The sequence below is a fragment of the Stegastes partitus genome, unplaced genomic scaffold, assembly GCF_000690725.1.
Source record: "Stegastes partitus isolate 25-593 unplaced genomic scaffold, Stegastes_partitus-1.0.2 Scaffold1751, whole genome shotgun sequence".
In the NCBI taxonomy this organism is placed as follows: Eukaryota; Metazoa; Chordata; class Actinopteri; family Pomacentridae; genus Stegastes; species Stegastes partitus.
In genome coordinates this window covers 35,482-51,665 of record NW_007579482.1, presented here as the reverse complement: position 1 = coordinate 51,665, position 16,184 = coordinate 35,482, and the positions used below count along the sequence as shown (strand labels likewise).

General features: G+C 42.7%; 1 protein-coding gene across 3 annotated transcripts in view; it reads left to right on the top strand.

Moving 5' to 3' along the window:
* Nucleotides 1-314: 314 nt before the first annotated feature.
* The window catches only part of LOC103372412 (CD166 antigen homolog), a 49,089-nt gene continuing 33,219 nt past the window's right edge, over nucleotides 315-16,184 (top strand). Inside the window, exon 1 of one of the 3 annotated variants that reach the window (XM_008302045.1) lies at nucleotides 315-620. In XM_008302045.1, coding sequence (XP_008300267.1) covers nucleotides 554-620 — 67 coding nt within the window. In that variant the 5' untranslated portion in view covers nucleotides 315-553. Of the gene's footprint in view, nucleotides 621-9,450; nucleotides 10,529-16,184 lie in introns of those variants that run through there. The other 2 variants (XM_008302044.1, XM_008302047.1) reach the window with 2 other exon arrangements.

Below are 16,184 nucleotides of genomic sequence, written 5' to 3'. Positions count from 1 at the left end.
CCTCATGTTGGTGTATTAAAATGCTGGCTGAGGGTGCAGGGCGGCAACAGCGCCGCCTGTGGCTGTCTTTGGTTAAACACGTGTGTGAGTTTTCAGGAACTTCAAAGCGTGAGGCAGCCTCCGGATTTAGATACAGGTCAGGAAACAGAAACGCCGCGTGAGCTGGAGTGACGCAGAATTAGAGTCTAAGGTGGGAAATACTCAACACTTCCTGTAAAGGTTAAATTAGCAGTGATCAGGCAAGAAATCCTAGTTTACTTAAATGACCCTCCTCCTCGGTCCCGCGGACCTCAAGGCGGCATCACAGGAATTCCCGGAGCGCCTCCCCCCCTCCTCACCGCCTCCCCTTCCTGCATTCACGCGCGCGCTCTACTTCACCTGCCTCCCTCCTCGCGCCCCGGACATTTTACGGACTTTCCACTCGGCGTCGGAACAACACCAGTGACACATCTGCCATATTTGTACAGAGAGCGACTACGGCTCCCGGTTAGTTGAACGCTCGGCGGACGTGTTGCGCGGTGTTCTGGAAGCCTCGATAAGACACTTTCCAGGGATGGGTTCGGCCGCTGTTCTGCTGCTGCTGGCGCTGGTGGGCGCCGGGACGCTGCTGCTGGAGCAAGGTAAGGCTCGTTAGCAGGCTGCCAGGAATGCGTGTCTGTAGGCGACTGATGCTGCACGTTGAGACGGTGAGCTTCCATGGCTGCTGGCGTAGATTCATATGAGGTGAAACTGCGGAGAAGCTTCTGGTTCGGCGGTGCGTCTGTTTATTAGGAACAAAAGGAAAGTGGCGTTTAGAAAGGTGGCTGTGTGTTGTAGCTGGGAACTGATGGGGAATAGTCTACAACTGTATTACAGAGGCAATGACTATCAATAAGAATTAGTTTCGAGCATTTCTTTTTAAAGGAAATATTCTACAGTCTCTGAAGCTTATTTTTTTTTCTGTTTGTTTTTATTTTAACATGTAAAGCGTCTTTGAGCTTGTGAAAAGCGCTCTATAAATAAAATGTATTATTATTAATAGTGAATATTCTGTCTTTTTCCCTCTGTAACCCTATAATGAACATCTTTAGGTCATGAACAAAAAAAAAAAACACATGTAAGAATGTGATATTGGGCTTTGGGAAACCAAGTTAGTTAATTAAGAAAACAGACAGAATAATTAACAGTTGGAATAATCATTAGTTGCTTCTCTAAACCGAGAGCTGACTAAATTATTTCTGAATAAAAGCCAGGTCCATATCCAAACAAAGGGCCCAGGCTGCCTCCCGGTGCTGCTGTGTCATGAGACTGTCTTGAAGCCAAGGGAGGGAAATGGGGTTGCTGCTATTGTAGATCGCTTGTTTGTAATTAGGGATGTGGTTGTTTAAAATTAGTTGTAATCCAAGCCACTGTTTGTGTGTGTTGAGTGCGGATGTGTGTGTGTGTGTTTATTATTGGTTGTGCCCGAACAGGCCAAGAAGGAGCAACACTTTAATCATTCAAGCCTGCGTTGTCTTCCATTTTTTTCCCTTCTCAAGCTCTAAGTGTGTCAGAAAAAGACTGGCACTAAATCTTCTTGTGTGTAATAATGAAATATCCAGTGAGAGAAGTGAGTATTCATAACCTGGAAACTTTCAGTCGGCCCCTGGGGGGTAGTTTTGCTGAGGCTGATGTGAAGCCTTTTTGGTGAGAAAACAAGGATAGGGCTTCACACAGCTTCTAAAGTCTAACCAGCACTGGCATCACTGACATTTTCTAGTGTCGCTTGCACTGGATAAATCAGAATACATGTTTGTTTTTCCCACAGCTCTTATCTGTGTCACCATCTCACCCGTGGTCTCAGAGCTGGTCTTTGTCAGAATGAGTGGACAGGCTGGCTGTGTGTGTGTGTGTGAGATTAGTGGTCGTCATGTCCATCACTTGCTGCTGGTTGGCCTGTCTCTTAATCAGTGACCCCCCAGGGGAGCCAACTAAGGGGGTGAGGTACATTTCATTCATACAGAAATCAATGTTTGTCCTCCACATAACAACAGACACCATCATAGTGGATAGCAGCTGGAGTCATTTTCCAGCTTGAGCTGTCTGGCGATATCTGGGAAAAAAAACAAACAACAAAAAGAAACCTGTGGTCTTATAGAAGGTGATTAAACCCTGCTGAAAAGTGAGGCAGTCAGAGAAGATAATGAGTGTAGTATGCAGTTGCTCTTCCAATTTGCTTCAGGCTAGGTGGAGAGGATGGTTTGAAATGCTATCTCCATCTGCCCTGACATGTAGAACGCCTTGTCTTTTTCTGGAGGGAGAACACCTTGGTGGGGGTCAGTGGTTGTAATGGGGGTGGGTGCTAGAGGCTGCTTTCAGCCATCTTATTCCTATAACCCCAGTAGCTGAGTTCTGAAAGATCATTGTTTGTAAAAAAAAAGCCCCACCTAAACCTTTCTCTGTTATTCAGAAAGTCCCCCAGCCAGACACTCAAACGGGGGAAGAGTGGGCGGGACACACAGGCAGTACTTGGCTGCTAATGCCAGTTTAGGATAGCGGTCAAAGCCATATTCAGATATCAAAACTTCTATCCGGATACCACCACAGCGACTGAATATTCAGATATTCAGGTCCAACCCTGGAAATTTCACATGTCATGAGCTGCTGTAGGATGATTTCAAAACTGTGAATGATATACAGGACAGGCTACATGCAGGTGTGTTTTATTTACATTTTGAAAAGATAAAATTGGGGACAAACAAGGTTTTCTTCTCCGGCAGTGATGTCATCTTAAAATCTGAGACAGCCTGGGATGTCATGGTGATAANAAACAAGGTTTTCTTCTCCGGCAGTGATGTCATCTCAAAATCTGAGACAGCCTGGGATGTCATGGTGATAAGAGCACCAGTCAGGAGAAATGTTGTAATAAATGGTGGCGGTAAAATGTTGGGCTGCAAGGTGGCTCAGTGGTTAGCACTGTCTCCTCGCAGCAAGAAGGTCATCGGTTCGTGTCCCGGTGAGGACACCCGGGATCTTGTTGAGGTTAATTGGTGATTCTAAATTATCTGTAGGTGTGAATGGGAGTGTGCTTGGTTGTCTAAGTATAGTCCTGTGATAGACTGGTGACCGGTGACTTCACCCTGAGTCAGCTGGGATAGACTCCAGCCCCCCATGACCCTAGTGAGGATTAAGCGGTGTATAGCAATAATCACAAAAATTCCAAATATCAGCCTCAATAATCAGTCAGGCCTATAATCGGTCGATCCCTAGTGTCTAATGCTGACACCATCAGGCTAGCTTGTGTGCAATACAGTTGGTTTTCCCCAGTACAGCCACTCTGACAACAAAAGCACATGAATAAGCAGTGAAAGTGAAACTAAATGAGGGCAAGTCTGCAAAACACCCATACCTAAACAAACACAGTCACACACTGTTCATATGACTCACCGACAGCGTTTTTGGTCCTGTGGTTATTTTCAGGTTGTTTCCACCTTGTGATGATGTCATAGTCATATGATAGAGAAGCGTCACAGCATAAAAAAATGATAGGTCAAACAGCGTTTAGAAGGAAGGGAAGTTGTAGTTTGTTTAAAATTTGATGAAGTTCACCGTTCTCAGGAGAGACTGTGGGGAAAAACTGATGAATGAGGAAGTCGTGAATGAAACCGGTTGAAGTCATGCATGTGTCTGCGTTATGATTTTTCACTCGGTTGCTGACAGGCGTCAAGCAGCGTGGTCTGAATTCAGTGTCGGCAGATTCTATGTCATGTGTGCCAGTAATGTTTTTATCCCCCCCAGGATTGTGACACTGATGGAAGAACTGTTCCTGAGAAAAGGATTACACAGATTTTCTTTGCCACTGTTTTGGGTTCTGGGAAACTTGTAAAATAACATGGCTGCTGAGGAGCTATTTGATTATCTATGAAGGGATGTCATTAGATAGTGATAGAGAGTGACAGAAAAAGGTGAACGTTGGGGAGTTAGCTTCAGGAAATTGGACTTATTGGCAGTTCAGCTTCCTTCAACAGGGAAAAAAAAGAGAGAAAACACTAGAAAGCCACAAGCTGGTTGTGTTGGTGGGTAAAGATGAGCTTAGTAGCAAAGCGCCATAAAAACCTCTTACACTAAGGCATCGTGAAACACTTAGTTTCTGTTCAAATTTTGCACCATGTTTAGCACTGCTGAGGATTTTTTGTGCCATCCACCCTGTCTGCAGCTGTTGATGGTGTAATTTTAGCTTTAACAGATGTTTTATTAGACCTACTAGCTGAACTAACTCAAGGTAATCTACTTTTTTAATCCTCCTGAAACCATATTTCCTACTTAAAGTACATGCAAATTTAAATTGAATTGTTTTGTCATGAACATTCTCACTTCTTTTTTTGCCTTTATTCAGAGCAGTAGAGATAGAGGAAGGAAAGGGGGAGAAGAAGGGGGAGACATCTGCAGCAAAGGGTTGTGAGTGGGAGTCGAACCCACGACCGCTGCTTAGGGGAACTACAGTCCCTGTTCATGGGTCACTGCTCAACTAGGGGAGCTACAGGGGCGCCTGATTGTCATGTTTTTAATTGGTGGTCAAAGTAAAGCTTGTGAAAGTGGTGTTACAAAGAGATTTTTTTCTTAATATTTGTGTAATTGTTTGATTGATTTGGGCCCCGATTGGAAGGGTTACATTTTAGAATGAGCTTGGTTTGAAAGACTAATATCGATGTAGATAAAAGGTTATTTCTACCTGCAAACCCTGCTTAGAAGCTCTGTTAGATAAACCTTAAATGAAAATCAGCATCAATGTACAATGCTCAAGAAATTAAGGGAACAGCTAAACAACACAATTTAACTCCAAGTCAATCACACTTCTGTGAAATCCACCTGTCCAGTCAGGAAGCAACACTGATTGTGAACCAATTTCACCTGCTGTTGTGCAAATAGAACAGACAACAGGTGGAGATGAGAGGCAACTAGTAGGACAACCCCTATAAAGGAGTGGTTCTGCAGGTGGTTTTTGCATTCTGTCAGTGCTCTCAGCCCTAGAGGTAGCACGAGGCGTGTCTACAACCCACACAAGCTGCTCAGGTAGTGCAGCTCATCCAGGATGCCACATCAATGCGAGCTGTGGCAAGAAGGTTAGGGCTCACTCAATGCACAAAAAAATCAATAGCCATAAATTAATCCTAACTGGGCTTGGACTGCTATAGCCAGCGGCTGTTTGCACCCTTGGTTGTCAGTTAGCCAGATGCAGTTGAGATTGTCCCCTAAAAGCAACCAGAAAGGAAAAAAACGGTCTGTTACCACTGAGTTGAACAAGGTGTGGAGGAAAACCATTCAGCTGCTTCGTCTGCCCTGGTGATTTTGAACGCCTTTGAATACAGCTGGCTGTTGAGCCAGCATTCCCCACTGCATATGTAAAATTAACTTGGAAGCTGTGAACAGAATCGTGCTGCATTCAGGGTTTGTGTCTGTGGGTTTATTTAGAAATGCAGGTGTCTGGATTAGCACTACAGCATCCTGTTACGTCATTGAATGCATTCATGAGAACAAAATCATGGACATCTGTCATCTAACAAGCTATTTGTCGCATGCATTTAAGACTGATGAATGATGAAAAGTTAATGAAACTGAACAGCATAAAAGTTGAAACGTTCTGTATAACGGAACTGTATTGAGACACTTCCCATCAAAAAACATGTCAAAATATCGTTGTACATTCTCTGCTATTATTCGCCAAACAGATTCTCGCCTGTTATTTGAGATGCAAGCATTTGACTTGTTGTTTGACCTGCATTCCTGAGAGGTTCAGGTCAGCTCGTTCTGTTGCGCCTAAACTGAAGCAAAGCAATACTACATTAAATACTTACATAATTAACTTTTTCATTATCTGCTTCATTTTTTTTCTACCATCTAAACTTTAAATCCCTCTGAAGCAGAGACTTGCAAGACGTTGCATACAGATTTTATCAGCCTGAGTCTGATTTGCTTTTTTTTAATCCAGTCAAAACAACTTTGGCTTTTAGGAAAAGACATGAGGGCCGTTCTTGTTAAGATAATTCTATTTCTCGGCGTGATGTCTTCACTGTGACTTTTGCAGCTTTCATTGCACAGTATTTAATTTCGGCACAAGCAAGCTCACAGACTAATCATCTGGAAAGCAACTGGATTTGACAGAGAAGCATTTCTGTGCATGCCAAAGTATTGTGTTGCACCGTGTATACCCAGGTAACGTACAAACATGCCTGGGGGTGGCACAGTGCTGTGTCCTGGATGCAGGGGAATGTGGAATGCCTGTTGTGACTTCTGCCTTGCTGACAGAATGGTCGCTGACAACATGGGCACCAGAGCAGACAGGAAAGTGGGTCATGTTGACATTTTTTGGTACATTTAATTGGTTAATCTTAGTGGCTTCACAAAGAAGGTATTCAACTTGTGTTTTCCCCCTTAAGCTTCCTAATGCTTGATAAAAGCGCTACAGTTGTAGATCACCATGTTCGTGCTAAACCTCTTGCGACTGAAGTGTCTGCCACTTACTGTCTGCAGCACTTCAGCTTTTGGATTCTTTGGAAGCTTCAAGACAATGGTGCTGTTGCTGTCCAATGAATGAGCACTCACAACACTTTGAACTCAGCAGACTGACTTGAATGAGTCTGCAGGAGTTTGAATGACAGCTTACGAGGGCCCAACCAAGTTTGACTTGTTGACAACAAGCAGCAGCAAAGCCGGAGCTTTTCGTGGTGTTGCTGAAGTGTTTTTACACGCTTTTGCCTTGTAGAATATTTGTCTTTTCACAAAATCAAATTGTACAAAATGAATCTACGAAAGCGACCGTGACACTTAACAGCATTTACTGTTTGATTTAGATGTTGCAGTAACTCTAAACACGTGCCCTTAAAGAGTTGGACTATAAAAAAAACTAGGAAGCTTGATACATACAAATAATACTCTACTTACAGCAGCTGGGGACAACGTGGGAGTAAAACATTTAGATGGGCAAAGCTATTAATTTTTGTCATTCTGTAGAATCGTGGACGTTACGACAGTCACATGAGAATAGTTGGAGGAACTGAAAGTCTTGACCTTCGGCTGCAATGACAGGAAAGACGCATCTTTTTTTTAAACTGTGTTTGTGGTTCACTGTTACCCCGATCAAACAAAGCGATACTCAGCACAAGCTGTTCAGGTCGGGCTGCTTTGAAAAGAAACGGCATCACTATAAAGAACTCGTTGCTACTGCTGAATTCTAAATATGGTGTCATATCTGAACAACACAGCAGCCAGTTTGTCATGTCAGAACTAAAATGCTTGATTGTCTTTTGTGACAAGGATGCATATGTTTCAAAGGTTTGATCGTAGAAAGAAAGTTGTAGGAGTCACGGGAAACTCAAGCATGTGTACGCATAGAAGGTACAAGTGTGTGTAAACTTGACTGTATTCTACAGTCCGTAACACAGCGTTTGTAATGTTTGAATGTAGTTTGCTGTTGTCTGTGCTGCACGTTCGTGTTGCTAATCCTAAACCTTGAGCAACCTGAAGCCTGTTTGTTTAAAGCTAACAGCCACCTCTGTGCTTGTGAAGCCGTTGGTGGTACAACATGATGCTTCACGCATGATGTTAGCTGTGGATCTGTAGCGCTTTTGAACTGCTTCGGTTTCACTGATGTGAGGCAAGAATGCTGCCTGCGCTCATCCTCATGTTCACACTATCTGCTAGAGGTAAGGATTAATACATCATACAGAGATTACCAGAAAGTTTTTTTTAACTTTAAAGTCTGACAACACAATGCCGAAGGACATTAGGAGCTTTAGTTATTGGGCATCAAAGACTTAAGAGGCAGATTTAAAGAGAACAGGTTTGTTTTTCCTGTTGATCTGGCACATGGATGTGTCGCCCCTTCAAGAACAAAGCAGGAAGGCACCTGAAAGCTCCTCCATCCCCATCCTGATGCAGACGGTCGCCCTACTCGAGCCTGCTTCTATCTGAGGTTTATTTCTTTTGTCCTTCCAGGAGAGGTTTGTGTTTCCTTCCACTGCTGCATTAGTGTGCAGATGAAATAGTCCGGAGACCTGTCCTAGCAGCGAGCATTCTGCTTGTGTCGTTGACTGAATATGAATCAGAAGCTGCTGCTTTGAAATGTGTAGAAGTGGTCGGTCATCAAACTTTATTTTTTCTTTTGGCTACATGTCTTGAGAAATACTGTTGTGTTATTGTTCTTTCCTGCACCGGTTTGAGTGATACATCTGACAGTTAATGCTCTCACTTTTGGAATAAACTGTTTTAACGACAACAAGCGCTGGAACACCTCAAACAAGTAAAACATTTCAGGTCTGAAGGTCTTAATGTTCAGCACATCCACCAACGTTACAAAGTCTGTACAGTCATTGAGAGGATTCTCTCTCGAGTAGGGCCGAGGCTCACAGTAAACCGTAGCTTTATGCTTGTCTTAATTGTGTTTACTGCCATAAGCTTGTCTCAGTAAAACTACTTTGCCAGTCGTGGGTGTTTTCCTGCTTATTGTGCATCACTCTGCCAGATGACGGACAGGACTAATAATGTGTCACACACTCTCTTCTTCTGAGTTTCTGTTAAATTTCCCCAAACTCTTACAGAGAAACTGCTGAACTTTGTAGAAAGGTGCTTTTCTCTGTCATGTTAAAATGGTGGCTTTATTAGTGAAATGAGCTCACCAGGTACTTTCCACCATCCCTCTTAGTCTTTATCTCCTCTTTTTTGCCCTCCCTTTTTACCATCATAGCCCAAGGTACCAGAAAGGGACACTGACTGTGTACAACAGCAGTCATGTTAAGGGCAAAGTTAGTTTTTGTTTTTTATTTTGCCTCAGGAGTATACTGCAACTTTTCATTTTCTTTGTTCATATTATTACTTTGCTTTGTAAACTCTTGCAGGATGATCCTTCCTTTATTTGTCCACCAGAGTCTGATATAGAATGTCAGCCTTAAAGCTGGTGGGGATTCAAAGTTTTGCTGGCAGACGCTTGGGGAAATGTACATTGTTGACTTGGAGCAGTCCTCCAGCTGAAGGATGGTCGGCCTGTGACTTGCTGTGGCCTGCTTCTGTTCCTCTATTACTATATGATATTTAGGGAGGGAGGTAGAAACCATGGAGGAACCATGAAAGCAGCTTTTGCACTTTAATAACAGGGTTTCAGATGAACTTTTTTACAGTGATCTTTTTCACTCATTTTAAATGTCACCTCCTTTGTCAGTTCCTCCAAACGCTGCTCATTTCTCAACACATCATACAAATGATTGTAAACAGGAAAAACTGTGCCGAGAAATGTTCTGTACAATTTTAACGTATTCTTTTTAAGTACAGTCGTGACTCGATAATCTGACGCTAAATGTAAAACCTTCTTTTATGTTGGATAGCAAGGCTGTCGGAAGGAAGTATTTGAAGTTAGAGTGTGGAATAATAAATAAATGTATGTTGCATCCAAGCCTTTGCCAAACCAGTTCACACTGTGCTGATTAGGCCTATCAAGTGCTGCATAAATCAAACAGTTGCAGTGTGTTTCTGGCCCACCAGTAGTGGTACGTTGAAATCAGAAACAACTGTAGAGACAGGAACATGGTAGACTACAGCAGCGAGGAGTTTGGTGGAAACTGAGGTTCTAAAACCAAGGAATCATATAAGAAGAGTTTCTGATGCATTCAGTGGAAAGATTACAGCCATCACTATCCAGACGGATGACATAATTTATCAATGTGTTGGTGTAGTTCTGCTCTCTCCCAGATGGGGAGACATTTTTCTGAAAGTTTTAGGAAGCTTCTGGTGGGCTCTTTAGGTGGTATTAAGGTACACAATGCAGGAGGAACAAGACAAAGCATGACGGATACTTAGATTTGTTCCTTGATGGACCTATCCAAATTTGTCATGTCAATAAAACTGGCATGTTGACAGAAATTGCCAATTATCTGTAATCCTAGCAGATTTAACTTCAACCTTTTGCTTTGCTGAGATGCTATAGCTTTCATGGCAGCCTGAGACCCTCCACGTGATTATTGTGAGAGTATGTAATAGAAATCATTACCTATGAAAAGACAAGACAGTGCTTCTGGCTCCACTGGACAGACAGGTTGCTCTGTCATTTAGTTGAATCAGAATTTAGCTCAGACAAAAAACAAATGGTCCTGGAGATTCAGACATGGTTCGTTGTAATCTTAACTTTAAGACAGCTCACCTCCTGTTCATAACTGACATTTCAGGTTATGTCTGTTTATGAATTGCAAAACTTAGGCTGAGTTTAATGTCGTGTTGTGGTCTACTGTTCTGCTGCAAGGCAGAATGAGGCCGAACAGCACCAGGCCCTGATGTTCTCTTCTGAGGCCAGGGGTATTAAAATCTAATTTTAACTTTGGGACTGGATGAGAACCACTGCAAGCTCTGCCTCCTCTGGCCTTATTGAGGAAATACCAGGGAGATCTCCTGTGGACCAGTCAGAGATAACACCCACCACCACTCAGGATAGTCAAAGCAGTCAGGCCTTTCTTTCTGGACTACCGGTTCTGTCTTACAACAAACTTAACTCAACAGTAGTGTGTAGCAGCAGCAGCAGCAGCTTGTGAGTCAATCTCTTTGACGTTTCTGTTTCACACTATGTACCTTCTAACTCCATTGCTGAAACTTTCAGTTTGAAGTGACTGCATTGTAGTCTTTCAGACATAGGTCAGTTTTCCGTTAATGTTCCTCACGGCTGCATTTAGATGTACCACTCACAGTACTGGAGAGCACCACGGTAGGCACGCTGTGTTTGTCATTCATGCAAGACTAGTCAATACATTAAATGATGTACAAAACATAGTAATGCAGTAACAGATAAATTAAAACTAAAGCAAAAGCATCCGATCAAAGTGTCCAGATAACAACAGCTTGTGCTGTGTTTAAATGCAGTCATGACTCGATAATCTGATACCAAATATGAAACCTTCTTTTATGTCGGATAGCAAGGCTGTCGGATTGTCAAGACGGAGGTCGAGATACAAGGACGGCTTGATGCTTGAAGGCTCATTTGTTGTTAATGTTTGTTGTCTATAGTTGTTATAATAACTAGTGTACTGTTAGAACACTACACATTGCTGGATTTCACAACTAATGAACCGGTGCGATTGTGCAATTCCACTCCGTCAGAACACACAGGCAGTACTTGCCTGCTGATGCCAGTTAAGTTAGCGGTCACACTTCTGTTTGCACCATTGGCAGTGGCAGCGGCGGTGGGGAAGTGGCAGATACACTCCACTGTTACCATCCGTGTTTACTTCTGCAAACACTGAGCACGCTCCCTGCGTGACATCGTTGTGTCCTCTTCTGTGCATGCGGGACACTTTTGGGTCGTATGAAGTTCACACAGCAGATCACATACAAGTTGCATTTAATTGGAAATGTGAACGAACTCGCAAAAAATCGGATTTCACAAAAAAATCCAAATTGAGCATCAAGTCCTGCAGTGTGAACGTAGCCAATCTGTGGGATAGTTCAGTCAGATAATACGCCGTTATCCTTATTAGTGACATAAAATGTCATGTCGGAGTCGGAATCTGAGGCTGTCGGTATGTTGAGGCTATTTTCAATGGGTTAAGGGTCGGATTATCGAGTCACGACTGTAATATGGAATTGTTAGAGGGTCCGACCTAAAAACATGCCTCCATGACGTTTTACAAATACATGACTGAGCTGTGCATTCAGGCTTCAGTGCTTTACAGTCACGGTGTTGAATGATACTGAAACTTGTGGTACAGTTGTGCCGCATGCTGTGAAAGTGAAAGATGTTCTTCTTTCCTCATTTATAAGGCAACCTTAACAGCTACCATTCAAAAGTGCAATTCTTGCCAGTCAGGCCTGAGTCTCTTGTTGACATACATAGCAGATAATAAAGCTAACCTGAGGCCATAAAGGAAGTGACTCCTCTCAGCCCTGCCTCTGCTTTGGCTCTCTCTTCCCTGCCTAATCTTACCTGTTACTACATTATACCTTTTACTGTAGTGCAGCCATTCACTACAGGTACTAGATCTGTTCGGTATATTAACTCTTGAATGTATTTCCATATATTTTCAAACACAGGATTTTTATTTGTTTATTTGGGCAGGTTTCTTTCACACATGTAACCAGTTCAGATGGTTTGTTTTTGAAGCAGAATGGGCTTACATGTGTGCCTCTTGTTCCCATAACCAATCTGTGGGAGCCGCATTCTCGCTGGTAGGAAGAGGATCAAATACTTATTTGTCTTAATCATTGGAAAATAATTTATAACTGTTAGATAATGTTTTTCTGGATTTTTTGGTTGATATTCCATCTCTTACCGTTAAAATAAACTTACTGTTAAAATTATTTTGTATGTGGCCAAAATCATTTCCCTCACTGTAGATGAAAGTTTACCTTTCTGAGGAAAATTCTAAGAAAAAAAGACAGTGTGAGTTAACAATGTCCGTTTTCATGGCGAAGCTAAGACGGTGAGACTCACACAGCTGTCACGTTAATAGATAACAGCTCCACATCCGACTGAAATCCTTTGTTCAGTTAAAAAATATAGATGCTGGGGTAAAATTCAAGTGGAAAGGTTATTTAAAAACATTACAGTAAAACATTAACAACTAGCCGCAACTAGGCCGCGAGAGACAGAAAAGTATCGATACCATGGGAGGTTAATATCGCTGCTCGATACCAGGTTTAGTGTTGAGGTATCGATATTTTTGACAACCCTACTTTAGAGCCACTTTGCCACAGCCAAGGGCAAGAGCTATAAAACATGTAAATCTTCACCACTTTTGGCAAATACTTGCAAGTAATAATAATAATAGTAAGAAGACGAAATAAAAATGAAATACCAACAGTATCATCCTTGTCAGACGTTGTGTCAGCACTAAAACAGGAGGCTGGCTTTGTCACCTAAACTGAGTTCACAGCTCTGTCAGATATGTTTAGATGTGTCTTTCCTCTCCCAGCCTCCAAAGTTAGTCGTGTAGTATTCCAGTTCACCCACAAATGTTAGATCTGATTGAAAGTTGCTTTTCCTCAGATCAGAATTCACCGTCTTTTATTAAATGTGTTCATTTCAAAATGAGTTATTTTGCTAACTATTAGATAAACGCCGGCTAAAACACACCCTCCTTGGCAGACGTAATAATAATAATGATGAATAAGTCTGAGTGTGAGCGGGCCAGGCTGAGAAGAAAGACGTGTTTTTTCTGTCTACATGTTCCACATAGCTTTTTTTTGGTCAAGTTAAAACTTGCAGGGAGCTGATCACAGAACGAAAAGTGGTTGAATCCTTGAGGGCAAGATTCCAGGTGTAAACTGAGTAGAGCCCACCTCCACAGAGTCAGTTCATACACACCAAACTGTATATGAATGAATCTTTGTTCAGAGGACAAAGCTAACAGAAGCACCGATGGATATGCTGACATTTGTTTAGTATTTATCGGTCTCGAAATAGTTTAGAAATACAGTGAACATCGTGTATTTGGCGTATGAACTGACAGCTGTGCAGTCTGTAGTCCTCGTGTGCTCTCAACCATAACCATGTCGGGGGAGTGTTTAAAGAAAGTGCAAATATAGACAGAGGGCAGGTTGTGACAAAAATGAAAATAAAAACAGAACTAATTAAAAAGGTGGGGAGCAGACACAGAACAGTGGGAGAGTTCAGGGAACATGCAAGGGCCAAAACACAATAACTAATCCAGAAATAACAGAATTCAAGAAAGTGAAACAGGAACATGAGGATAGCAAACAGGGCACAAAAAACTAAATGTTTAAACCAGAAGCAGAAAAAAAAAACAAATCACGAGGCGACACAGATGTATGAACGGCAGGCAGGCAAACAGGAGGCTGAACAAAACCAAGTGAACAAAGATAGAAGGATGCAGGATAGAGAGAGAACTAAGTGGGGAGGCAAGACACAGGTGAGTCACAAGACGCAGGAGGAGAAGCAGCAGAACAACAAGAGACTGAAAAATAAACTCAAAATCAACAGAAAGCACCCAAGATCATGACGAGAGTTAACCAATCAAATCAAAGACAAACAGTGACTCCATTGAAACTCTCAGAATTCAAAGCTTTCTATCACCTGTCTGGCAGATAGAGGGGAGAAAAGGGTCAGTGATCACTTTTTTTACAGAGAGCGTTTGCAGTTAAAACACTTTGTTAACCAGACGTGTCTTTTTTTGAATGGAGATAGTTTGTGTGTGTTTTAGTCAGAGAGTTTGCAGACATGACGGGCACACAGTCTGGAGGGACAGCAGGATTTTCCAGTATCAAGTCAACAGTGTGCTTACTACAAGATTCAGAATGTGGCTCAGTTGCATTCAGCTGCTGGCTATTTACCAGTACACAGTGATATGTTGCAGTTCCAACTATGCAAGCTTACTTAAGGTTGATGTCTGTCTGAAATAGACCTTCCAGATTGCTTCTTATTCTGATACTGTCCCGCCACACAAGCACCTGATGTGTCTACCTGGGCACGTGGTGCAGATAACACAGCTGGAAAGGAAGTGACTTCCATGCTGGTGTTGTTACAGACAGATCTGTGTGTGAATGCCTTCGTTTACACATTCTGTCTCTGCTGCTCATGTTGTTGAAGGTCAGTGCCGAAGATACGCTTTATACACTTGGTGAGTTTTGGTTACTTTTATGTTGTAGGAAGGTTAGAATGTGGATCACCTGCTCTGTGTCAATCACATGGATGTCTGTTTAAACCAACAAGAAAAGACAATGAGGAGGAAATGGATAAAGGACAGATGATGAAGTGAAATCATGATGTTTTGCAGTTGTTAAAGCACAAGAGAGCTCTGCAAGCCTGTTGGTCAGGTGTAGTTACTGTCTTATTTGTACTTGACTGTTCCCTGTAAGGGCTGCAAAATGGAGCGGTGGTTAGCATCGTTGCCTGACATCTAGAAGGCCGCCAGTTTGGTCCCGGTGAGGACACCTGGGATCTTTCTGCTAGAGTTTGCAGCGTGGGTTCTCCGGGTTCTCTCCGAGTTATCTCAGGCTTCCATGTTAAGGTTAATTGGTGATTCTAGATTGTCTGTGGATTCAAGGATTCAAGGCCTTTATTGGTCACAAACACAGTTATACATGGCATAACGTGCAGTGAAATGCTTTGCATACCTGTGGGTGTGAATGTGAGAGTGCTTGGTTGTCTGTCTCTGGGTGTGGCCCTGCGATGGACTGGCAACCTGTCCAGGGTGTCTCCTGCCTTCACCCTGAGTCAGCTGGGATAGACTCCAGCCCCCCACGACCCTAGTGAGGATTGAGTGGTGTATAGATAGTGGATGGATGTTCCATGTAAAAACCAGTAAGCCAAAACGAATGCCTGTCAAACTGCTTTTCAAATGGTTTCAGAGAAAGTTATTAATTTGCCCTCCATCTCCTGTTGGCATTGTACATTGCACACAGCCCAGCTCTGGATTCTCTGGTATTGTTTCATCCTCAACCCACAACAGACACACATGAACCGGTGTTGCTACATTCCTGAGTGTAATTCTAGTCACCGTGTCACATACGTCTCACATGTCACATGGGTAAATACCTTTGTTCAGCCTTTGTTTCATGCCAGACCTGCAACTGTAAAGTAGTTCAAAACTTTTGGCAGATTTCCATGAAGAGGAACAAAACAAACCACCACAAGGTTTTTAGTTTCCAGACCATAACAAGTCACAAATTCATTCCAGCTCAGGAGTTGTTTTAGGGATTTGTTTTCTGCATAAAGTGTATGTAAAAAGGCAATTCAGAGATTTGTGTTTAAACACATTATACATGTTTATTGTAAATAATCACTGAAAACATGGACAGAATGAACCATAGTACTGAATTATCAAGTTTATTGTTTGTCATCATTTTGAGTTCAGGGTTTTGTGGGAAGGCCAGAAATTCTGGTTTGGTGATGTACTGGAGCCGAACTACACCTGAGCCCTTCTCTAGCACAATACAGCTGTTTGTGCCTTTGTCCCGCCGACACATCTGCCCTTGATGCCAAACATTCAGAACAGCTTGGTTCCCCTAATGAGTCACACTGATGGAGAGGCGAAGGGGCATCACCAGCAACCACTTCTGCAGTGAATTTTCCACCAGGTGGTTTCACAAGCGTCCCTTTGAGACAGCTGAGATTCATGAATAATCCTGTTACTAGTGAATCAAACCAAACCGACTGTCAGTCCTTTATTCGTCCATCCTGCCAACACCAGATGCCATCATGAGCAACACGTGCCCACCAATGACTTGAAGTT